This window comes from Dermochelys coriacea, chromosome 2 (genome assembly GCF_009764565.3).
Source record: "Dermochelys coriacea isolate rDerCor1 chromosome 2, rDerCor1.pri.v4, whole genome shotgun sequence".
Classification (NCBI taxonomy): Eukaryota; Metazoa; Chordata; order Testudines; family Dermochelyidae; genus Dermochelys; species Dermochelys coriacea.
The window spans coordinates 25016550-25039336 of record NC_050069.1 but is presented as its reverse complement, the minus strand read 5'-3'; the positions used below and the strand labels follow the sequence as shown (position 1 = coordinate 25039336).

At 42.8% G+C, this 22787-nt stretch overlaps 1 protein-coding gene across 3 annotated transcripts in view; it reads left to right on the top strand.

Moving 5' to 3' along the window:
• LOC119850859 (MDM2 binding protein) overlaps window positions 1–22787 on the top strand; it is a 73112-nt gene that overhangs the window by 22253 nt on the left and 28072 nt on the right. For 2 of the 3 annotated variants that reach the window (XM_043507396.1, XM_038389585.2), the window contains 6 exons: window positions 2153–2270; window positions 5537–5710; window positions 6857–6970; window positions 8072–8236; window positions 9749–9842; window positions 11260–11415. In XM_043507396.1, coding sequence (XP_043363331.1) covers window positions 2153–2270; window positions 5537–5710; window positions 6857–6970; window positions 8072–8236; window positions 9749–9842; window positions 11260–11415 — 821 coding nt within the window. The remainder of the gene's footprint in view (window positions 1–2152; window positions 2271–5536; window positions 5711–6856; window positions 6971–8071; window positions 8237–9748; window positions 9843–11259; window positions 11416–22787) is intronic. The other variant, XM_043507397.1, reaches the window with a different exon arrangement.

Below are 22787 nucleotides of genomic sequence, written 5' to 3'. Positions count from 1 at the left end.
AAAACAAGAAGGCATAGTGCATCATTTATTTTGCAGTCCTAGGCTGATGGAGACATTTTTATTTTTTGCAGATCGTAATGGCAAGAAAAGCCGATATATTTCTATTTCTATCATTTTTGAAAAACTGAGAGCATTCTATAGTTTTCATCGGACTGTGCTTTTTAACTCTTTGTTTAGATACAATAGTTCTTGCTTATTCTTGGTACCATACCTATGAATAATTATGCAGTAATGTTCATTTGAAAAGGCTATTTGCCTGAATTTTTAAGGCAATGTAGGTATGTTTACACAATGTTTCTGATGTTTTTAAAACTAATCTACAGTAATCAGAACATTGGTTGCAGTGCGCAAATTGATATAATTATAACAAGTTACTCAAGTTATAGTGTGGAGTTGTGGTTCCATTATAAAATCATATTTTTAAGTGTGTACAGTGTAGGTGTTGAAAACTGGCTCTGGTGTTCAGCTTGATATTTAGGATTTCTGCTGAGGAATATATTTCCTCCAACCCCTTCTTCATTTTCTATGAATAAACAGCTTAGTTGTTTTAAAAGTATACCTGTTCCAAAAAAACAAACCACAAGGTTTTTGTGCATTGGTATAACTCAGATAATTATAATGTGTAAAAATGGTATTTAGCAGACGTCAATTATGTATAGTAACTTTAGTTTTTCCTCATAATTTAAAAAAAGCTTTTAGAACGTTTTATGGCACCTTAGAGACTAACAAATTTATTTGAGCATAAGCTTTCGTGAGCTCACAGCTGCTACTCTGAAAAAAGAATATTTTATGCATACTTATCATGATAAACTAGAGATGCTCTGACAATTGTGTGTAATTATCTGTGCTAGTAGATTGAAAATGTTCTAAAAGTTTTATATTCAGTCTACTAGATAAAGTACAATGCATATTTGAAAGAAGTACATCAGAAACTTTGTGAAAAATGTATTTTTCCTGATTCCACAGCCTGAATGCTCAACTAAATAAGTATAGTTACTTCTGTCATTCTCCTTATTACTAATATTTATTGTCCTGAGAGAGAAATATTGGCAGAAGCAACATCCAATATCTGAATTTATTTGGAAAACAGAAAATATACGTTCTCTCTTGAGAGTGGAGAGTAGCCCACTGTGGCTATTTATTGGAGTACACAATTAATTTCAGATTTTATTATTATATGGAGATATTGTTAACCTTACCGGATTTAGCTTGAATTGAGATTTGCAATTATAATGTGAATTAAATCTCTGTATCAGGTATGAAACAAAAAATACAATATATGTGAATCCAGCAATACTCCATTTTTTAACTTGATTTTAAAAAGCAAACTTTTCACAACTGGGAATGCTGCTTCTGCTTAACTCAACTCAGCATGATACCAATAGAGACAAGCCCTGTTTGACAATGAACAGAAAAAGGAAGGAGTGTCTTTAATAGAAAAGTACTTTAACGAGCCTCTAATCAATAGCTAAAGAAGAGGAAACCTTGAGCAGGTATAATCTAATCAGCTCATGCTACACGGTTTCAGCCAGTCACCAGCATGGTTTAGGAGGGAATCCATCTTCTTCCTCCCTCCCCCGTGTATTTTGGGACAGTTTTTTAAATCTCCTTCCTCTGAAGCATCAGGGATGATCACAGCTGGAAATGGTACACTGGGCGAGATGGGCCAGGGATCTGAGGTGTTGTTGAATATTTGAGCATTCCCCCCTTGGGTGCTTGGCTGGCCAGTTCTTGCTCTCTTGCTCAGGGTCTAACTGATTGCCAGAGCGGGAGTTGGGAAGGAATTTTCCCCCAGGTTAGATTGGCCGTGACCTTAGGGTTTTTTTGCCTTCCTCTGTAGCATGTGGGTGCGAGTCACTTGCAAGGTTTATTTGGGTATATCTCACATAATCATATCCCTTCCATTTTATGGGCATCAGGATTGGTTTACCTCAGTGCCTTCTATTCTCTGCCTGTGGCACATAATAGCCTAGTCTCATGTGGGTCTCATTTACTTTGGTCTCACTTCCATTGTTGGGCTTAATGTGTGAGGGGTGGTGGTGGCCTCTGATGTTCAAAGAGGTCAGCCTAGATGTTCTAGAGGTCCTTCCTGACTTTGAACTCTATGACTATAGGAGTAATATTGAGTGCACTGTATTTGCTCTTTCTACAGGTAGGAGCCTTGTTTGTTTTGCCTTGCAATGTAAGCAACATGTTGATTCCATCTCCTAGCCAGCTGAGTACAAAAAAATGGAAGGAATATATGGCCAAAAAACCAAAGGACATAACCAGTAAGTAATATATGTGTAGGGGTGTTGTGTTTGTGTGCATCAGGAGTATATAACATAAGTAGGCTTGGCAGAATTTGATTTTTATTTTGCTATTATTTCAACAGATAATATCAATGTTTGTTTTTAAGAATTTTTTTCTGTTTTTTGTTGATTTAAATTTTCATAGTTGCAGGAAATTGCTGGGAAGGTCAGACAGTAATTCTTAATGACAGTAGATATTGAGATTCAAAAAATTAAAGCTTTATAACCATTAAAACACAAATTGTCAACATTGCATATCAAAATATACAAAGTAAATATTCTTAAATTAAACTCAAGTTCTCAAGCAGCATTTTTCTTTCTTTGCCTATCTGTAAATTTTGATTGTTATTGATTGAAATAGTTTTTTTTGTGTGTGTGGTGAAAATGGCATTTATCAATAAAAATCTAATCCTTTCAAGCCTAAATATAAAGTTTTTATTAGCATGAATGTAGAATAGTTGCATTACTTTGAAATGGAGCTGCACTGGAGCTAGCAACAGTGACAGAATCTCCATAACATACAAAAGGCCTTAACTATTATAAATTCAATTGTGCAATATTCAGAGCAGAGAAATATTAAAAATAATCTGTGCAGGTTTTGTGGTGGGTACAGCCAGCCCTGGGATCAGGGGAATGTAAATGTGGCTTACAGGTACCGTTGTGTGCTAGTCTTTAGGGGCTGGATCCTCAGCTGAATCTGATGTCTCTCCTTTTTATTTTAAAAAGATGAAAGCCTCATTTTACAAATTAATTCAAGGCCATTGGTTTATGTTAACAGTGATATGATACACTGTAGTTAGCTAACAATGATAATAGCTGCAGAAGTTGTCAGGAATCATTGGTCAGTATAACTGAACAAGTTACTTATGCCCCAAGATTTTGACCATACACTGTACAAATTTGTAATTAGATTATTATGGGCTCTTTCCAGTCCACTCTCTCCATTGTGCTATACATTGTAAACATGATCTCTTTCCTGAAGAGTGTATAGCCTCAGAAGACAAGTGACATAGGTTTATGGGAAGAGGCATATAATCAGATAATTCAGTACGCGTATGCAGTTGTAGTCCTCAAAATATATGATAAATGAAGTGTCAGCTATGCTCATCTGGCCTCTGCCTGTTATGTCAGAGGTGTATCTTGAGGAAGAGATTGAAAGAGGAAAGGCTAGTGGCGTTACAAATCTGTTAACGGAAGACATCCATCTATGTGGGGCAAGCACGGAATAGGCAAGGTGACATTTGCATGAGAAGCAGCCACATCTGCCCACTTGTTGTCATTGGCAAAGAGGAGGATATATGGGGATAAATGACAGGGAGAGAGGAGCAGGATTGTGAAGGGCCTTGAAAGCGAGGGCAGGAAGCTTAATGCTGTGAAACGTGGGCTGGGCTAGGAGGGGAGGAAGGGCAGATGTGATGTGATTATAAAGAAGATTAGCCATTGGGTTTTCATTGATTGGAGTGACAGCACAGATGAAACCACATGAGCACAGAAGAACATTCTCATATTGATGGCTAGTATTCCTAGTCTCCCAGCTCAAGTGGAAGTACATTGTATACACTTTCTCCAAAGCCTTAGGCTAGCCTGTTTCGAGTAAATTGAATAGGTGCTGGTCCACAATCTCTTAATTATGTGAGAGAGGTACAATGCTTCATCAAGATTAAAATATAAAAGAAGATGTAAAAACACCTTTTCTTGACATCTCAAAATGAGAATAAGTGTCTGAGATTAAGAGAATACTGCGGGGTGGACATAAGGAGAATACATGGATGAGTGGATGTCTTGAATTTAATCCTTGTGCAGCTATAGATACCAATTTGATTTTTCTCCCTAATTTAAATTAAAACTATTCTAGAAAACATTAGAATATTTTATACAGTATTAATACAGATTTGTTGAACTTTCACTGCTTAAATCTGTCTAAAATATTATTTGTTTAGACAGTGTTATAAATGCCTCAATACAAGAGGGATAACAAAGCTTGAAGGTGGTATTAAGTGATTTGATCTTTGAAGCTTAATACAATATTCTGAAGTGCTCAATCTCTGAGCTTCTTAGCAGACATCTGTCAATTTAATAGTTTGTATAAAACCTGAAAAAAGTTTTTTCGAAGTTATTACTGTCAAGTTCACAGTGATAGATTTTATTCTAGTATAATCCATATGATCCATGCTTTTGTTAAGAAATAGAATGGAGTATTTTTCATATGCTTCACAGCAGACATTTCTTGCTATCCTTATACTTTTAATAAAGAGTTTAAATTTTTTAATCTATTAAGATAAATACCCGCTTTGTGAGTAATATCTGCCTCATAATAAAAAGCATTTACAGAAATGTACATAGTTAATGAATAATCCTATTTTCTCACTTTAGGGTGGGGGGGGAAGAGAGTAGTGAGGGTGCCTAATGCTTTCATAACCCATTTCTAAAAAATTAGGATTGTTTCAATCCAAATGTTCAAAGAAGGGTTTCCCACTAGCAAAGATTCCATCCACCACCACCTTTACAAATGTAGCAGACTAAGCGTACAGTTTTGCACCTGTTTTAAGATAGAACTGTAACTTTTTTTGCTTCATAACAAGGTAAGATTTAAGGTATTTATCTTCTCATTTAATAATAACTGAAATTTTATGGAGCACCTCTCATCCAAAAATCTCAAATGTACTTTACAAAGTTAATTATCAACTACATGCAGACATTGCCTCATACATGGGTACACAGCAGCAGCATTTAAATAACACACAACTATGTTATCCAGTAGTTCAAGACAGAAAGTTAAAAAAAAAAAAAAAAAACGCACCCTTATCCTGTTGAAATTAAAGTGATAAGTCGGCAGAATATGATAATCCAATTAGATGTTATCAAGGATACCAGAGTTAACCTTGCTAATATTGTAAAAAGTGCCTAAGATTTTTAATGACCGCAAGTGGTCAATACCACATATTTATCTCTTGTCCATGGGCATCATATTAGGATACAGGTTGAAAATTAATGTGAAAGAATCAGTGGCACATCTGGATTTGGTATTTGCACCTGATGCATTTAGAATATTTTAGAAGTCTCCCATCAAAATACTGAGCACATTTGATGCTGCTGGCTAATGTGATCTGATTCAATCTCAGCTGGCAAGGTGGCTAGAGGCTATGCAAGTGACACCATGTTAAAATCTAGAAAATATTATGCTTATTTTAAAGACTTTTTTTTTTCTCAGAATGGTTCATGATTATCTGTTGGTGTTTGCTTAGTTCCAGAAATTGAGCTAAAAGGAGAGTCTTGCCAGTATTATTTCTTGATACAAAGCAATGGCTTTGGAGGGTGTAAAGCAACTTTGATTCATTCAGCCAATCAGATCAATGGCATAGCCACTCTTGCTTTAATAAATGGAAAGCTACAGACAAGCACAGAAGAAACACAGTCAAGTAAGACTTAAACTCTGTTTTTCAAGGGTTTCTGGGGAGTTGGTGGAGGTGACTGACAATATATGCAGTTTATTTACAGTAATAAGGTGGGAAAAACTAAGGGGAATAGTTACATTTGATAACATATTTTTGTTTCAGCAATATACGTGTAAAAATTATTTAACATTGATGGAAAAGTTCAGAAGAACTAATAACTTTAAACTAAATCTTTAAGTTCAAGTTAAAATGCATGTGATTTAAATATATTCTATGAGAGATGCACAGCCCATCATGTTTGATATCTTCATTGCCACATGGAGCAAAGAGAGTGGTTTATTGTACAACTCCAGTTAAAATGAATACTTAAATCAGACTTGAAAAATCGTCATGAAAATTGATCAGCCCAGCTCAAATTCTAGTTGCTTACCCTTGAGATGGTGATGGTAAAAAAACAACAAAAGTAACTATTTCATTCGCTTGTCTGAAATTTTTTTATTTTCCCTAGGCAAATGGACAAGTCCAATTTTGCAAGGCTGACTTAGATGACATTCAGATAGAGGAAGTCTGTTTCCTTGTAATTGGAAGAAATTGAAGCGGAATAGAATTGACTGCCTGATCATAATAGTTTATCCTAGTCAGATGAAAAAGGTGGTGGGGGAAAACCCTAAAGTCCTTCCCAATATGTTATAGAAATTGGAAACAATGGGTTATTTTCAAACATTAAATGCAATAGCCTGTTTACCTCCTATGCATGTTAATTATATTAACTGCAATAACATACCAACATTCAAAGTCTGACTTTAATGAATAACAGCATGGAAATTCAAAACATGTAGGATTAGGCAGATATTTCATCCAAACCATGCTTATTTATTACAGCGTGTAATATGGAAAAAGATTGCCAAGCATGTGGAGACCTTCTTGATAGTTATGCACAATAGGGTGACTTCTGGGTGGATTTTCAGCCTTCGCTTTTAATTTCCTTGCTTTAAAGGATTCAGCCAAATACTAAATTCTAGCTGTGGCTTTCTTAATATGAAATGTAGAGTAAGGCGTGTGTATTTGCGTCATACATAAGGATAGCTCCTTTAAGAAATAAACATGAGCTGGTGATTTCCTAAGTCATATGAGACATACTTAAGAATGGCTTTCTCATAATCCATACAGGCTTTTGTACTGCTGACTTCATCAGTTCTCTTCCACATTTCTATGGAGAGCAGATACTACAGAGAGAAAAGAAACTGGCTTATGTCCAAGCATTTGCCTTGAAGGAATGTCTTGGTAAGTAATGGAGAGAATATCGGATTAAATCACCACTGGATCTCAAATCGATATTCAACAAATATATCTTCATTTTGAATTTTTAATGTGACAGTGTTTAATATATAAAGTCCAGGGAAGATAGTCTATGAAGAAGGAATAGAAACATTTAATACTGTTTGCAGTAAGAAACAATTAGTAATACATCTGTGATGACTTGTTGCTATGTTTTTTTTAAACCGTAGAGATGAAAGAGAGCTGATTTTTATTTTGGTGTTTTAGAGTCTATATTTTGTAAATATATTGTGGAGAGCAACCAGGTTTTATTGCTGAAAAGATGATTTCAGAAAGAGACTATTGTGGTGATTCAGTACTCTGCTACTTTGTAGTTCTTTCTGCTAATCTCTAGCAGTGTTTCTTTCTCTCTCCCTCTCTCTTTTATTTTTTAATGGTGGAGGCTGAACATCTATTAGAGATTCATGTTTATTGTAAGTGGGTGTATAATTGTAAACCGGACTGAAAGGTTTTTCTCTTTAAGTGCCTCAACTTTGGGTGGGTAAGGAACATTTTGTTTGTCCCTTGATATTTAATCTAGTTTCATTGATCGAGCAGATTGAATTAAATGAAAACATACCTCGGAGACACTGCAGTTTTAATAGCCTGATCATAATGTAAATGGTTTGCAGTTAACAGGATGTCAATAGACTGAAGGTAACTTTCGTCATAAAAAGCACTTGTGAAAATGATCTCTGAACTTCAGCCTTCCCAATGTTCCACATGTGCTGATGGAATAAACTAGTAACACATCCCTAAAGTATACAGGTTTCAGAGTAGCAGCCGTGTTGGTCTGTATTCGCAAAAAGAAAAGGAGTACTTGTGGCACCTTAGAGACTAACAAATTTATTAGAGCATCTGATGAAGTGAGCTGTAGCTCACGAAAGCTTATGCTCTAATAAATTTGTTAGTCTCTAAGGTGCCACAAGTACTCCTTTTCTTTTTGCTAAAGTATACAGTATTGCATGTCTTGTCAACTAAATTCTCTCCCAATCAGGGTCCAATCTTTCCTAATTGCTTAGTAGCTTGAACAGTAATTTTTTTTCCCTTTTTCTTATTATTTTGCAGAGAGGCGGGAATCAGGAAAGAAACCTTCAACTGTTTCTGCTGATGAGCTCAAAACCCTGTTAACACTTACTAGGGAACGTTTTTTAGACTTGTATGACACCAGCCTTTCGAAAACTATTCTGCACAAAGCAATCAACAAAACTAGCCCCTACACAATGACTAGTGGTAGGCATCTTTATTAGAAAATTCACCACTATTTTATTGTGTTTTTGTTTTTTGGAAAAGTATCTGCAAACAAGACTTTTTATTCACATATTGCAATTACATTAAAATGAATGTTAATGCAATTAATCCAGAGAGAGAAGAAAGTGGGAAATCCATAATATTTATTGGAGCATTTGTACATTCATATAACAATTGTTCTCACCACTGGACCATTTACATCTTTTTGGGTATTGCTGACAATGATACTATGATTTCTGTATGATACTGAAAGCTCTTCATTGAATGAATGTGCATCTTATCATGTTCTTAAGATGTTCTTGTCCAACTTCACTACAAAACTGTTCATGTGTGAGAAGTAGTACAGTTTTTTTAATATCGCCTTCGTTTTTTTTTTTCACACTTTTATTGAAGAACTATGGTGGTATTCTATCCAAGTAGCCTTTTTTATATTTTTACCCCATTAATTCATCTGTTTAATTCACACGGAAGAATAAGTGCATACATCTGGGATTAGTGGGCATAGAACTAGAATAGCAAGATTATTCTACGGAAGACCCAGCACCTACCGTATCGTATCACAACTTTAATAAAAAGCCTTTCCAGGTTCACAGCTGCTATTTACCTGTGGCATACCTAACACATATTTCTTCAGTCAGAAAATTGTTTGCTAACAGCAGTTTATTTAGGCCCACAGCAGTATATGCTGAATATAGTACATCATCTTCTTGAGTGATGATTTTAACACATGCAGATAGAGACTGTGAAATTTTTTTGTATGTGTGGAGACTTCTCTAGAAGCAACCACTAAACACACTACACACAAATGTGCAGGATTTACTAGTCAGTATAAAACTGAACAAGATGTTCCCTTTTTGAATTATTTATCGAGTAGTGTTGCCAGCATCATATATTTAGGTAATATCTTCTTTGTAGACATTACAAAATTGTTCTGTCTTTGCTCCAAATTAATTTTAATATTATATAATTCAGTGGAGTTGCAGATAACTCCAGTGTGATTGCCATGTGATATCCGAACACCGTGTTACCATGTCTGCACCATAACCTTTCCTCGTTACAACTCAATGTGTATTGCAGAATTGCTCAGGATGTTGCACCAGGATTATTTCAGGACTCAATTTATTACTGTGTGCTCTCTCTTTCTTCTCTCTTGACCACTGGGAAGAATCTTCATGACTGGTACCTTTCCTCAGTACTCTTCATGCTGCCCTAGATGTGCCTGGCAATGTGGAGTGTGCTACTATGAATGGCTCTGTATTTCTCTCCACAAAGCGGATCACATGGATGTTCAGATAGAGCCATATATTCCATGATAGTCTCTCTTGGTGCTTTAAAGACTTGCCAAGAGGCTCTAGAGCCACAGTTTGAGTATCCTCCTGTTAGTACTAATAAACCTGGCTCTTTTGATTGAAGATAAATGGCATCCCATTTATTAAGTGTCAGCTGACAGTAATAGCTTTTGTGTTAATTTAACTTTGTTTTTTTTTCTCTCAGAATCTGAATTAATAGGGCCCAATCCTTTGGAGTGGCCAGAAAGAAATGTTCTTCAGAACTTGGAAAATTTTGAAAAAATTAAACAAAAAATGAGGTAATGGTAAATACTGTGTATTTTTTAAACAGATTACATTAAAGATCATTCTACAAGATCTGTGAATGCTGACAGAGGTTTTGTAAATCTCATAAAATATGTTTAAGGATCCTGCAGAACTGAGGAGAGAAGGGAAATTTATGTAAGGTTGAAACTGGATCCCTGATCCACTGCCATTTTGAAAAGGTATTGCAGAGGTGTTTCAGTATTTATGAGTGAGTGTTGTGCTCTATCAAAAGGCTACATAACAGTTCTAAGTTTGTGAAGTTCCACTAGGCACCACTGGGTGAGTAAAAGATAAAAGCCATATCCACACTAAGAACTGGTGCATAACGGGGTCAAATTTGCACACCCAGTGGCACAAGCTATAATGTAAACACAGTGGAGCAGTTTTTGCCACTATGTCCCAATATAGATGCACCATTAATCTTTTTGTGTTGCTTCATTTAAAGCCAGGCTCATAACATTTTAAAAGCATAAGAGAATTAACAGAGGTTTGAAAAACGTTCATTATTTAGACTTGGGTTCAAATACTGCTCCTTTGGGTCTTTTATGGCCTCATGGTAATTAGGTATTTAACTTATTCTTATAATTTTGTTTCATTTCACCCTAACTCCCAATTGCTTTTTCTAGGTCTTTGTTCTATTGTGGATCTTTAACATTTTACTGGATAAGCATACAATCAATTTTCCAAATGAATTATCATGGGTTGCTTTTTTTCTTTCAATTTACAAAGTCCCAGGGTGGCCTGGCCTACATCAGAGTGTTGGGAGGAATGTCTCACTTGCAGTCTCAGCTTAGATCTGTGCTTTCTTGTGCCTTTTTCGAAACGCTGTCCTTGCTTCTCAAAACAGATAAGATTATCTCAAGGACCTTTCCATCTCTTAGATTCAGTGAATGTCGCACAAGTCCTAGATGAAATAAATTTATTTTATCCTATTCCCCATTGGTGAGTTTTACTCTTCGTAAAGTAGTATGGTAAAGGTTCTCAGTATTAGAAGAGGAGACAGTTTGCTATCCTTGAATTTGGTGCATTGAAAGAATTATGAGGGGAAGGTTTTACAATACTTTCCTTTTAGTTCTTACCTTTAACTAGGCTATAAAACTCTCTTTTCATGAGAATTAAATTAATCTTCAAATATATAAAATTTGCTCACAGGCTTGAGAATCTGAATGTCTGCTTTCCATCCCAGTGTTAAATTTCTCAGCTAAACTGTAAAATCTTGATAATAATTTATATTGGGAAGACTGGTAGAGCCTTGGCATGAAACCATTTTATTATGAGGTTTTCAATAAATATTTTGAAATGCTAATTCCAGTAGTGTTACACTGGAGATAAATCATTTTTAATTGCTCCAAACTAACAGCGACTCTTGGCAGGACAGATTTACTTTATTGTTTGTTTGTTTTTCTCCAGAGTTTCTATGTTGGTGCATTCCTCTGAGCAATTACTGGGCCATAAAGATGGTCAGAGGGAATCTCTGACATTGCTGGATGCTAAAGAGCTACTGAAATATTTCACTCCAGAGGGGTTACCTATTGGGGATCTGCAGCCATTACAAATTCAAAAGAGGTAAGCTCTTAGAATGCACAAAACCGCAGGGCCAAATTCAGAGCTGATGTAAGCAGGCACAACTGATGACTCCATTGCTGGGAATGAATTTGGCCCTCAGAATCTCCTGCTCACAGTTGTGTAAGTGATCATTTACATTGTTGGTGATATGGAGAGTAGGCTTTGACTATGTCAGAGCTGTCCCAAATAAACACCAATAATTAACCTAAGTAGCTTTTCCATTGCAGTTGAAAGTATGAGAGGTTTTAAATCTTATCCCTTGCAGATGGGTCAGAGCCACACGTTTTCTAGCATCTGACAGAGAGCACTTGGTGGATAGGAACAGGGAGACTGTACCATTTGTAGGGGGCAGCATGATAGTGTGGGTGGAGGCGAGAAAGAGGGAAGCAAGGTGAAAAACTTGTGAGGACTATAATGATGGGAGCCATACAAGATAATACTTAGCTCATATATAGCACTCTTCTTGCATAGACTCCAAAGCACTTTACAAAGGAAAAGGGAAAAATCCTGCCCAGTTTACAGATGGGGAAGCAAAGGCACAGAGAGGTGAAGTGACCTGCCTATGGTCACACAGCAGGCCAGTGGCAGAGTCAGGATTAGAAACCAAATCTCCTGAGTCCTAAGCAGCCCCTGATCACTGGAGCCAGCTGCCTCATGGACAGTGATGGGGCAGAAGGCAGATGAAGGGGGCACACGAGAGCAAAGATATCAGTGGGGGCAAGATTATAAAGGTCTTGTATGAGAGGATCATCAAATTTGATGCAGAACAAATGACGACAAGGTTGGGAGGCAACTGGGTATTGGTGAAGAAGAGCCAAAGTGGTGATTGGAAACCACAGTGTTTGGTAAAAATCAAGTCAAAAGTGACTGAGACAATGAATGGAGAGATCAGATCAATATTGGAGCTTGATAATTAAACCTGTTTTCTCCATGGAACGTGGTGTTATACATTAAATTGAGTTACTCTGTGTTCCCACCCCCACTCCCTTTTAAACACAATTCAGCTCACAAAAGGATACTGATACTCAGCGCTTGCATCATTATCACTGCAGAATTGTTATAAGAATATAGCAGCTCGAGTACAAAAATCTACGTGTCCACTCTGTACAATAAAGATTGATGGTAAAGAAAAACATATTGACTCCAAACAAATTACTTTCCCCAAAAGAATGGGCAAGTAGAATTTTGCAAGATCGATTTAAATGGCACTTCACTTATTTCAAGTGCATTGCAAACATTAATTCTCCCTGAGATAGTTCCACAGATCCTCACTGTGAGTTGTCATCTGCCTGTATATAGGGGGCAGAATCAATCTGATTGGAGGGCTGATGAGGGAGTAGCCCCCACTTTTGGAAGATCCCATCAGTTTTATTTTGCCTCCTGTAGCTACTGGCAGAGCGGTAAAATTCAGCATCTAATGTGTGAGAGAGAACTTTTGTTAAGTCATTTGGATAGCATTTGGTCTAATTTGGACATATTGGATACCCCAAAAAAAGGCAGGGGGGGCTTGAAGAGGCACTTTGTCTCCCCTCTTGAGTTATGACAGCAACCTCCCCCCTTCCCGCCCCCTGTGCTCAGATAATAGGCTAGGAGAATGGCGGAGAAGGGCCCAAAGAAGAGTGGACTAAGGCAGTGTTTCTCCTGCTCCATACTCCTTCCAGAGCATGTAAAAGCAGAGGTTTGTGCTTTGTGCACTCCATCCTTCTCATCGGTTGGGACGAGGAGGGGTTCGCTTTGATTCCCTTCTCTGATCTAAGAGCCTGCTCTGTAGGAGTTCTCCACCAGCAGCCTGGCCACAGCTGCATTGAAGGATAGAGGACAATGAAAAGAGCCATAGGACCACCGGAGGTGGTTGCATCAAAGGACAGCAGCCTGGCTTGGGGAAACCATAATCAGAGCAGCCAGATCTCGATCTCTTAGCCCAAAGGGAGAAAAAGTGAATCTGCCCCTAAGGAAGACATCCCCTCTTGGGCTAAGGAGCTCCTTAATTTGTTGCATCTTCCCATCAGAGGCCACCATCTTGTGAGCCTCAGGCAGCAGCTACCAGTTCCCTGACAGATATTCTGCCTACTCTCAAAAGGGCAGGATTAAAAAGATGCCTGTTAGTAGAGAAGTTTGCAAGACCCCTTATCTGACTCAGGTTCCCAATCCCCACATCCCCTCTGTTGGCTGCAGGATGACTTTCCCAGACGACCGGCTTAGAGCAGCAAGAAAATAAAACAGAATAACCAAAAAGGATTCTAAGCACTACTGTACTGTTGTTTAGTCTTGGGGAAGCTCTATAGCAGAAAATCCCTTCTGATCCAAGGTTGCTAGCTACAGCAGCTTCCAGTGTAACATGTTTGGGGAGGCTTCTGTGATGGAACACTTCTCTTCCTCTGATTGCCTATGAAGTTGAAAAGGGCGCAAAAATGTCTGGGCTAACCCGACCCTACTTATGCTGCAGTTGGCCATGCCATGCCTGCCAGGCAAAATGGAACCCAGATCAGTGCAATTGATCATGCCTCATACAACTTGTTGAGAAGGAGAGCAGCCCAGTCATGCAGAAATACAGGTGTGAAGGGGCCACTTGGCCAACCACTTATTTCTCTGACTAATTTATTCTGCCTGCTTTAACAGGTGTGAGTCAGCCCTTAAGGAAATCTGCTTGTTCACCTTAGGATCCAGTGAGACAACATGTCTATGTCATGTGGCTTTTCTGTAGCATGGCTTGGTTCATTAAGGAATCCCTTTGAGGAAAAAGGCTGTGCCATCTGGCAATTATATAGCATTGCTTGGCTGACTAAGGGATCCAATGACAGGCCAAATCATGTTAGTGGCTTCTAAATATTTCAGGTCAGTTATCTGGGGAGCCATTTGATCAAGTGGGGGTGCAGTCCTCAGATAAAGCAAAACAGTCCTTACAGAACATTTCTAATTCCAAATCTGGGAAAAGGAATAACTGGCTGCCTTACAGGCCTAAGTATCCTTTTTTGGCTACAGCAAAAGCAGATGGAACAAGTCTAAATCCAGAAAGTGAAGAGATTCTCACAATGCCAATTCCAACACTAGAAACAGTCCCTGACTGCAATGAGGAGAGGTCTGATGATCAGATCCGTGACTGCTCTTGAGGATATCCGTAAGCACTTTGAGTGTTTTAGGGATGATTGTGTCCTACATAGGAATAATGCCTTGGGCAAGAATGCACATGAGGATTTCCCAGAGCTTCCTGCTGCCCCTTCCCTGCCATTTTCTGATCCTCCTCCCCATCCTGGAATGTGAACATTCCGTCGCTTGAAATGCATGAATTGGTGGATGAGTGTGGAGAGGTTGCAGGTAGGGATTGATGTGGCAGAAAGAGAGATGTCATAACAACAGACATGAATTTGGAAGGATTGGGAGCATTCTTCAAGAAGTCATGACTCAATGGACATGATGTTTCTTGCAGCAAAAGAAAAAGCATAACATTTAGAGTATTGAGGGCAATAAAGCATGCTCTTCAACAGCTGGGCCCGCATTGCTGAAAGATCATAACCTTATAATGATGGACAATAAATCAGTGGTGGCATTTGTAAACCATCAGGGGGTTTGAGATGAAGGGATCTACAGAAGGAAGCAGCATTATCTTATACAGTGAGCGGACGCTCCTCTATTATCAGGGTCTTGCGTATCAAGGGCACTAGCAATACAAAGACGATTGGTTGAATGGAAGGAAAATCAGTCAGGAAGAATGGAGTCTTCACAGTGAAGCCTTCTGATTGATTACTGACATTTTCCAAATTCTGATTCTGGATTTTTTTGTATCCAAGGCAAACTAAAAAGCTCTCCAGTACTTTTCAAGGAGGAGAAAGCCGGAAGCCCTAAGCATACACACCCGACTGCTCAAATGCTAAAAGGGATTACTTTATACTTTTCCCCCCAGTGCCCATCATCACCACAGCAATACAGAAAATCAGGAAGGAGAAAGCAGAAGTGATCTTAGTGGCTCCCTATTGGCCCAGGCGGCCTTTGTTTTCCAGCCTGATGAACATGTCAGTGTAGCCACCATTTTTCCTGAATCTGGGGCCAGGTTTGTTATCCCAGGGACCAGTTCTTCATGAAGATCCAAGCAAATTACATCTAGCAGTCTGGCATTTGAATATAAATTTTTGAAACAAAAGGGTTACTTTTCTGTCTTGTCTGAATTGTGTTGCCAAGGATTTGGTCTAAGTTCAAAGCTTGGTGCAGAGTGAGACATTCAGCATCATGTAGCCAAAGTGTCTTACGTTGTGGAATTTTTACAAGATGGTTCTGATCTCAGGTTGCAGGCTAATATCTTGAAGTGCACGTTTTTGCACTGTCAGCAATTTTGAGTGTATCCCGAAAGTCTTCCATTCCTATCATACAGACATTTTGTCACTTAATTAGAGCAGTTCAGCTATTGCATCCTCTAAGGTGCGTACAGCTCTGAGTTGGGATTTGAAAATTGTGCTCAATGCCTTACCATAGGTGTTTTTTGAACCTATGAAATTGGTTTCACGGTATCTATCAAAACAACCTTTTGGGTCACTATCACCTCAGCAACAAAGGTGTCCGAGTTGGGAGCTTTTTCAAGTGATGCATTCTGCTGCATCTTCCACAGTGATAAAGTAGTTTTGGAAAACTTTATTCCACAAGTGAATGTGATTGTTCGTCGAGCACAAGAGATTATCTTCCTTTTTGTCTACCTCTTCCTTGCCCAAAGGCGAAAGTATTGCATTTGTTGGATGTAAGGTGAGCCTTAAAGATTTATCTGAAGAGAGTTGAGAGCTTAAGAAAAACAGGTTTGCTGATCTTGTTTCATCCAAGGAAAAGAGCTGCTAAGACCTACACATCATCAGTCTCATGGTGGACACAGTGGTGCATTGCTGAGGAATATAGAGCAAAAAAGATGCAATCCTCCAGTGAGTACAAGAGAACTCTCACAGTACGAACAGTGTGGGTGGCATCACAATCTGAGAAGGGGCAGGCCATTTATGAGGAAATCTGTTGGCTATCCCTGCATACATTTACAAAGTTTTACAAGATAGATACTTGGTCTTCAGCCAGTTTAGCCTTTGGCAATTGGGTACTGCATGCTATAGTGATTCCTTGGAGTATGGGAATCCTTTTTCTCAGTGATGGTATTTTGTTGCCTCCCTATACATTTTGTCATTGCTGAGAAAATCCCGCCCTGAGGATCTGTGGATCTCGTCTTGAGAGAGACAGGGAGACTTGTGGCTGCTTATCTGAAAATTTTCCCTTTTTTGGATGGACAGTCCGCAGATCCAGCCCTCCCTGAAAATTCATTAAGCAAGATCTGCTATCTTTGTGGTTAATTTTAACTACTGCAGAGAACTTTTTCTTGTTTTGTTTCGTGTGTGTGTGTGTGTGTGTGTGTGTGTGTGTGTGTGTGTGTGTGTACTGTGACAAAACTCTGTCCTTGCCTCCGTGGGTCCCGCGTTTCCTGGCGGATTTCGCTAGCCTCAGAGGCTCACTGTGACCCTCCACGTAACCCTTCTTTCTCTAGAGACAAGGGTCACAGTCTGAGCCATTTTCATCATAAGCCAGCGAGGGAGGTGAGAAGTTATCCTTCCTTGTACAGTCTCTGTTGTCTCGCTGTCTCAGTGATTAATCAGGGGCAAAGGTGGGGAGGGGAGCCCGGGCTCACCCTCTACTCTGGGCTCCAGCCCAGGAACCCTAATAGTATCAGCTATGGTAGCTGACCTTTTAGAAACACGACATGTACAATTCCCTGGGGATCGTGCAGATATGGTGATAGGTCTCAGTCGTCCGCCCTGGTTTTGTAGAGAACACATCTCTGTTGTGATTAATCATGTTGGCTGCCTCGATCTTTTGGATCAGCGTCAAGTCGGATGATATCCTCACTTGCTCGTGTAAGTTATCCTCCTGGGGAAGGGTCTCCTGCATGACTAAGCATGCCTCTCGTTCGTGCCAAGGTTTTAGAAGATTGATGTGGTAAATTTGCTCCGATTTCTGGCGGCCTGGCTGCCGTACCTTATGGTTCACTTCTCCCACTGCTTTGATTATTTCATAGGGTCCCTGCCACTGGGCCAACAGTTTACTTTCTGCTGTGGGCACCAGTACCATCACCCAATCCCCTGGTTGGAACCGTTGAAGCTTCGCTTGGTGGTTATAATGGGTTCGTTGGGTCTCCTGTGCTCTCTCCAATTGTTCCCGTACAATGGGCGTAACTCGGGCTATCCGATCTCTCATCTGCAGTACATGCTCAACTATGTTCCTTCCAGGATTTGGCTCTTCTTCCCAGGCTTCTCTGGCTATATCCAATATGCCCCGAGGGTGGCGCCATCCCGGCTCACCACTTTCCTGATCATGGCCTTGAGGGTCCTATTGAACCTTTCCGCAAGGCCATCTGTTTGTGGGTGGTATACAGAGGTCCATAGGGCTCGTACATGGAGCAATGAACAGAGATCTTTCATCAACTTGGACATGAAAGGTGTCCCTTGATCAGTCAGTATCTCCTTAGGTAGCCCAACCCGGTCAAAGATCTGTACTAGCTCCTTAGCTATTGTCTTGGAAGCTGTGTTGCATAGTCCAGTACAACAAGCACATGTTGGTGGCCCCGAGCTGTCTTCTCTAGGGGCCCTACCAGATCCAAGGCTATCCGTTCAAAAGGAACCTCTATTATCGGAAGAGGTACCAAAGGAGCCTGCAAGTGCGGGCGAGGGCTATGTAACTGACACTCCGGACAAGAGGTGCAGTATTGCCAGACATCTTCATGTACTCCTGGCCAGAAGAACCTCCGCAGAATCCATGCCTGGGTTTTCTCTACCCCTAGGTGTCCTCCAAACAGGTGACTGTGGGCGAGACTCAATACAGCTTTTTGATGTTTTCTTGTCACCAGAACTTGTTGTATCTCTTGCTCCTGCATTTGCACCACGCGGTACAGGAGATCTTTCTTCACTATGAAGTAAGGTCCGGAACCCCGGACCTTCCCATCCACTAGTATCCCATCAATCTCGCCCACCTCTTTCCTGGCGTTATATCTGGGGTCCTCCGCCTGGTCCTGCCCAAAAGTCTCTCTCCCGGGACTAACCTGCCCAAGCTCCCAGGAGCCAGCTTCTGCTTCTTCCAACGGCTCGCCGCTTTCATGGCTGGGGGCAGCTTCTGGCTCACCTTCTGTGGTGGAAGTTTCTCTGTTGGCTGCTCGTGTCCATCTGCCTACCAGGGAGGTCTTCTGGCCCTGGGTCAGGATCCGGGTTCCCAAGGCCTTCGCGGCCTTCCTCTCCTTTTTTGTCTTCTGGGTCTTTCAGGGGGCTGAGAAAAGATCCTGAGAAATCTCAGTGAACATTGGAGGTTGACATTCCCCCGGTGACAAGTCGCTGTCCTCAGGGTCCCCACCTCCCTCCAGCCTCTCCAGGGGGAGTAAATTATCAAACCCTAGATAGTCCCTCCCAATGACTACAGAATATGGGAGTTTATGAACTACACCCACGGTCACCTCAATGGGGTTTCCCTGAACCTCTATCTCCACTGGGATGGTGGGGTAATGGCTCATGGCCCCATGCACGCACATCACTACTATGCGTTTGGCTTGTAGCAGCTGACAATTTTTTACCAGCTTACCCGATATGAGGGTGATAGCACTCCCAGAGTCCACAAGCACTGTAGTCTCTGCTCCATTTATCCTCACTGGCCTGCTGTAATTATGTGGGGCTAATGCCACCCCCGCAAGGTAGATAAGGGAGCATGGGACCTCCCAATCCCCCAAATTACATTGGATAGGCTCCTCGGTGCTGGGACACTGTGCTGCTGTGTCCCCACTCCCCACATGCATAACATCTATAATTGCTTTTAATCACTCCCCTATCCCGAGAGTTAGGGGGTTTAGTACTGCGGCTCCCCACACTCAGGCCAATCCCTTCCTTCTCGGATCCCCACTGGTTTTCAGCCCCCCCCCCCTTCTTCCACCTAGGACTCCTCAGGGGTTTGGCTGCCCAACCTTCCAGGGTTGGGGTCAGGTGCTTGCTTTGAAAGGGGCCTTCCTTGGGTAGTTGGGTCAGTCCCTTGGCTGTCATCTGTCTTTCTACCAGTGTGATCATCTCGTCGTATGTGGACGGATCGTTCTGGCCTACCCATTTGCGGAGATCTGGCGACAATCCCCGCATGTAATGGTCTATGATCAGGGTTTCCAAAATCTTCTCCGGCCTGCACACCTTGGGCTGTAACCCCTTCTGTGTGAGGTGTATGAGGTCTAATAGCTGGGACCTCAGGGGTTTGTTCTCCTGGTATTTCCAATCATGGAACCTCTGGGCCCTTACCGCTGCCATTACCTCTGCTCGTGCTAGGATCTCTGCCTTCAGACGGGTATAGTCAGTGGCATCTGTGGCAGGCAAGTCAAAGTAGGCCTTCTGGGCCTCTCCACACAAAAAAGGGGCAAGGATGCTAGCCCACTGCTCCTGGGACCACGCCTCACGCTGAGCAGTCCTTTCGAATGAGAGGAGCTATGCCTCTACGTCATCTCTTGACGTCATCTTTGGCAGACAACCAGTGGCCCTCAGGGTTTGCGTCCCGTCGGACCCCTGGGCCTGGGTGGTGAGGATCTTCAGCTGGTCCACCACCTCTCTCAAGAGAGCATGATCTTGGGTCACCTGGCTCATCAATAATTGATTGGTTTCCTGTTGTAGCCGCATAGACTCCTGTTATGCCATTGCCTGAACCTGGGTGGCCTCCTGCTGGGCTGCCATGGTTTGTACCAGAGCTCTTACCATCTCCTCCATTGTGGTACAAAGCAAACAAACAAAAACCAAAACAAAAAAAAAAAATCCAAACCCCCAGTGTATTTTTTTGTTTTAAACCTCTTTCTTCCGCCATGCTGTGAACGAAATCCCACTCCTGACACCAGTTGTGACAAAGCTCTCTCCTTTCCTCTGTGGGTCCCGCGTTTCCTGGCGGATTTCGCTAGCCTCAGAGGCTCACTGTAACCTTCCACGTAACCCTTCTTTCTTTAGAGACAAAGGTCACAGTCTACTGAGCCATTTTCATCATAAGCGAGCGAGGGAGATGAGGAAAAGTTATCCTTCCTTGCACAGTCTCTGTTGTCTCCCAGTCTCAGTGATTAATCGGGGCAAAGGTCGGGGGGAGAGACCGGGCCTACCCTCTACTCCAGGCTCCAGCCCAGGGACCCTAATTGTATCAGCTATGGTAGCTGACCTTTTAGAAACATGACATGTACAATTCCCTGGGCTGCTTCCCCCACAGCAGCCCTCACTTCCTCAAGCTCCACTTCACCCTTAGCTCAGGGTTTCCTTCCCTGTACCTGATATGGTGTGTACTACTCTGCCTCTCCAACAACGCAACTTCTTCCCACAGCTCCTGACATGCACCCCCACCTGACTAACTGGGAGGCTTTTAACTAGTTTCAGCCAGCCCCGATTGGCTTCAGGTGTCCCAATCAACCTAGCCTTCTTCCTGCCTTCTGGAAAGTTCTTAATTGGCCCCAGGTGTCTTAATTAACCTGGAGCAGCTGCCATTTCACTTAACCTGGTACCAGGGATATTTGTTTAGCCTGGAGTGAATCTCTCTTCCTTCCCACTGCTCTTCCATAACTTTCTAGCTTGGAGGGACGTGGGAAGCTGCTAGTCCTGCTGCTGCTGGGCCCTAAGCTCTCCCTGCTGCTCCAGCTGCTCCCCTGGCTGGGCAAGACATCCCCCCCCCGCCCCGTTCTCTGCTACCTGGCTGCTGGACCCCCCCACTCTTGGGTGCTACTATTGCTCCAACTGCAGCCCCGGGGGGGAGGGGGCTGCTAGCCCACTCTCCAGAGAGGAGGAGTGAGGGACCCCAGCCACTGCTGTTGTGGAAACCACCACCACCTGCGAGGGGTCCTTTCTGCCAGCCTGGACCACCACCTGGAGTTCCTGGAGCTGCTGCTGCTGTGGAGTCTGCTGGCTGGAGCTGCTGAAGCCTGAGGAGGAGGAGAAGAGGACCATCTACCAGTGGGGGAGCACCTAGAGACTTTGCAGACCACCGTGGAGGGGGCCCTCAGACTGAGTAATTTTCAAACTGTGCTCTTGTGGTGGGAGTCTTGACTGTGTTGCCAGGGACACGGGGTGTGGCATGGAGCCGCCCCCGATCCATCTGTGTGTGTCCCCCCAACCCCCACCACCGCTACCACCACCGCTGCCCCCTCCACCACCCCCACCGGCTGTATACCATCTGCCTCAGCTCCTGCCTCTGGACTCAGCTGCTTGCTTGGCTTGCCATGCCCTACCTATTTCCACCCTTTGGGCCAGAAGCAGCAGCCAGCTTAAAAGAAGACTTGTGCAAGTGCACGTGGGCACATGTGCCCCCCCTGGACTGCCTACACCCAGCTTTGCCCTTTACTACCTGCCCCATTTGCCACTTGTAGCTTTGCCCCCTCTTTTCCCCCAGCCCCCCTTACTAGCTTCAGTTTGTTTGCCTGCCCTGCCCATTTCCTTCTGCAGCCTTTGTTTGTTTGCCCCGCCCCAGCCTCTGAACCTAGCCCCTTGGTTTCCCTGTTCTATCTCCAGACCGCTTAGCCCCTCGCTGCGTGTGCCCATGCCCCCTCCCATGCGCTTGTGCAATTCCCCATTTTAGTTGCAACCCTCTTCACTGCACCCCAAATGTTGTTGTATCCCCCCCTTCCCTAGTGCACCAAGAGGAGCCGGAATTCCACCTTGTGTCGGTGACTGACCTCTAACCCCTGATTGCCCCCTGTCCAGCCCACCCCTTTTGGCGCCCTCTTCCCCTGCCTGCAGCCTAGCGGGGAGGAGTGGTCGACCTGCTTCCCCTCTCCCCTCCTCCTTCTGGTGTCCCCCATTCCCTCCTTGCTCGTGAGGGCGGGGGATGAGACGGGTGGGACCCCTCCAGCAGCCCAAGCTCCCCCTCCCCCGCCTACCCCTCCATCACGCCCCCAAGCTTCTACCTCCGCTGCCGAACCATCTGCCATCGCCCCCGCTGGGGCACCAGCAGCGACGGGCACCGGGGTGACCTCCACTGCTGCCACGTCTCTCACCCCCTCAGATTCGGGGGGAGTCCCCCCAGCTGGCGGGAAGGGCCAGGGGAAGAAGAAAGGGAAAGACCCTGCTAAAAAGACCAGGCCCTCCATGGCAGGGGCTGCCCCTAATGCCCCGCCCCCACCGCCGGCTGGGGTGTCCCTCCCCGCTGTTCCCTCCACCAGCTCTGCGGGCGTCCCTCCCCCGGCCCCCAGGACGTACATCCACGTGGCGGCAGCTCCCCTGCCTGCCGCTACGTCATCTCTCTTGCCCACCGCCTCCACTACCATCTATAGCAGCCGGGGCCCCTTTCCCACCATGACCAGGAAGCACGGCGTCCGTTGCCTCCTGGTGCCCGCCTCGCCCCACGTGGAGACCTATGTGCGGGCGTTGGCGAGG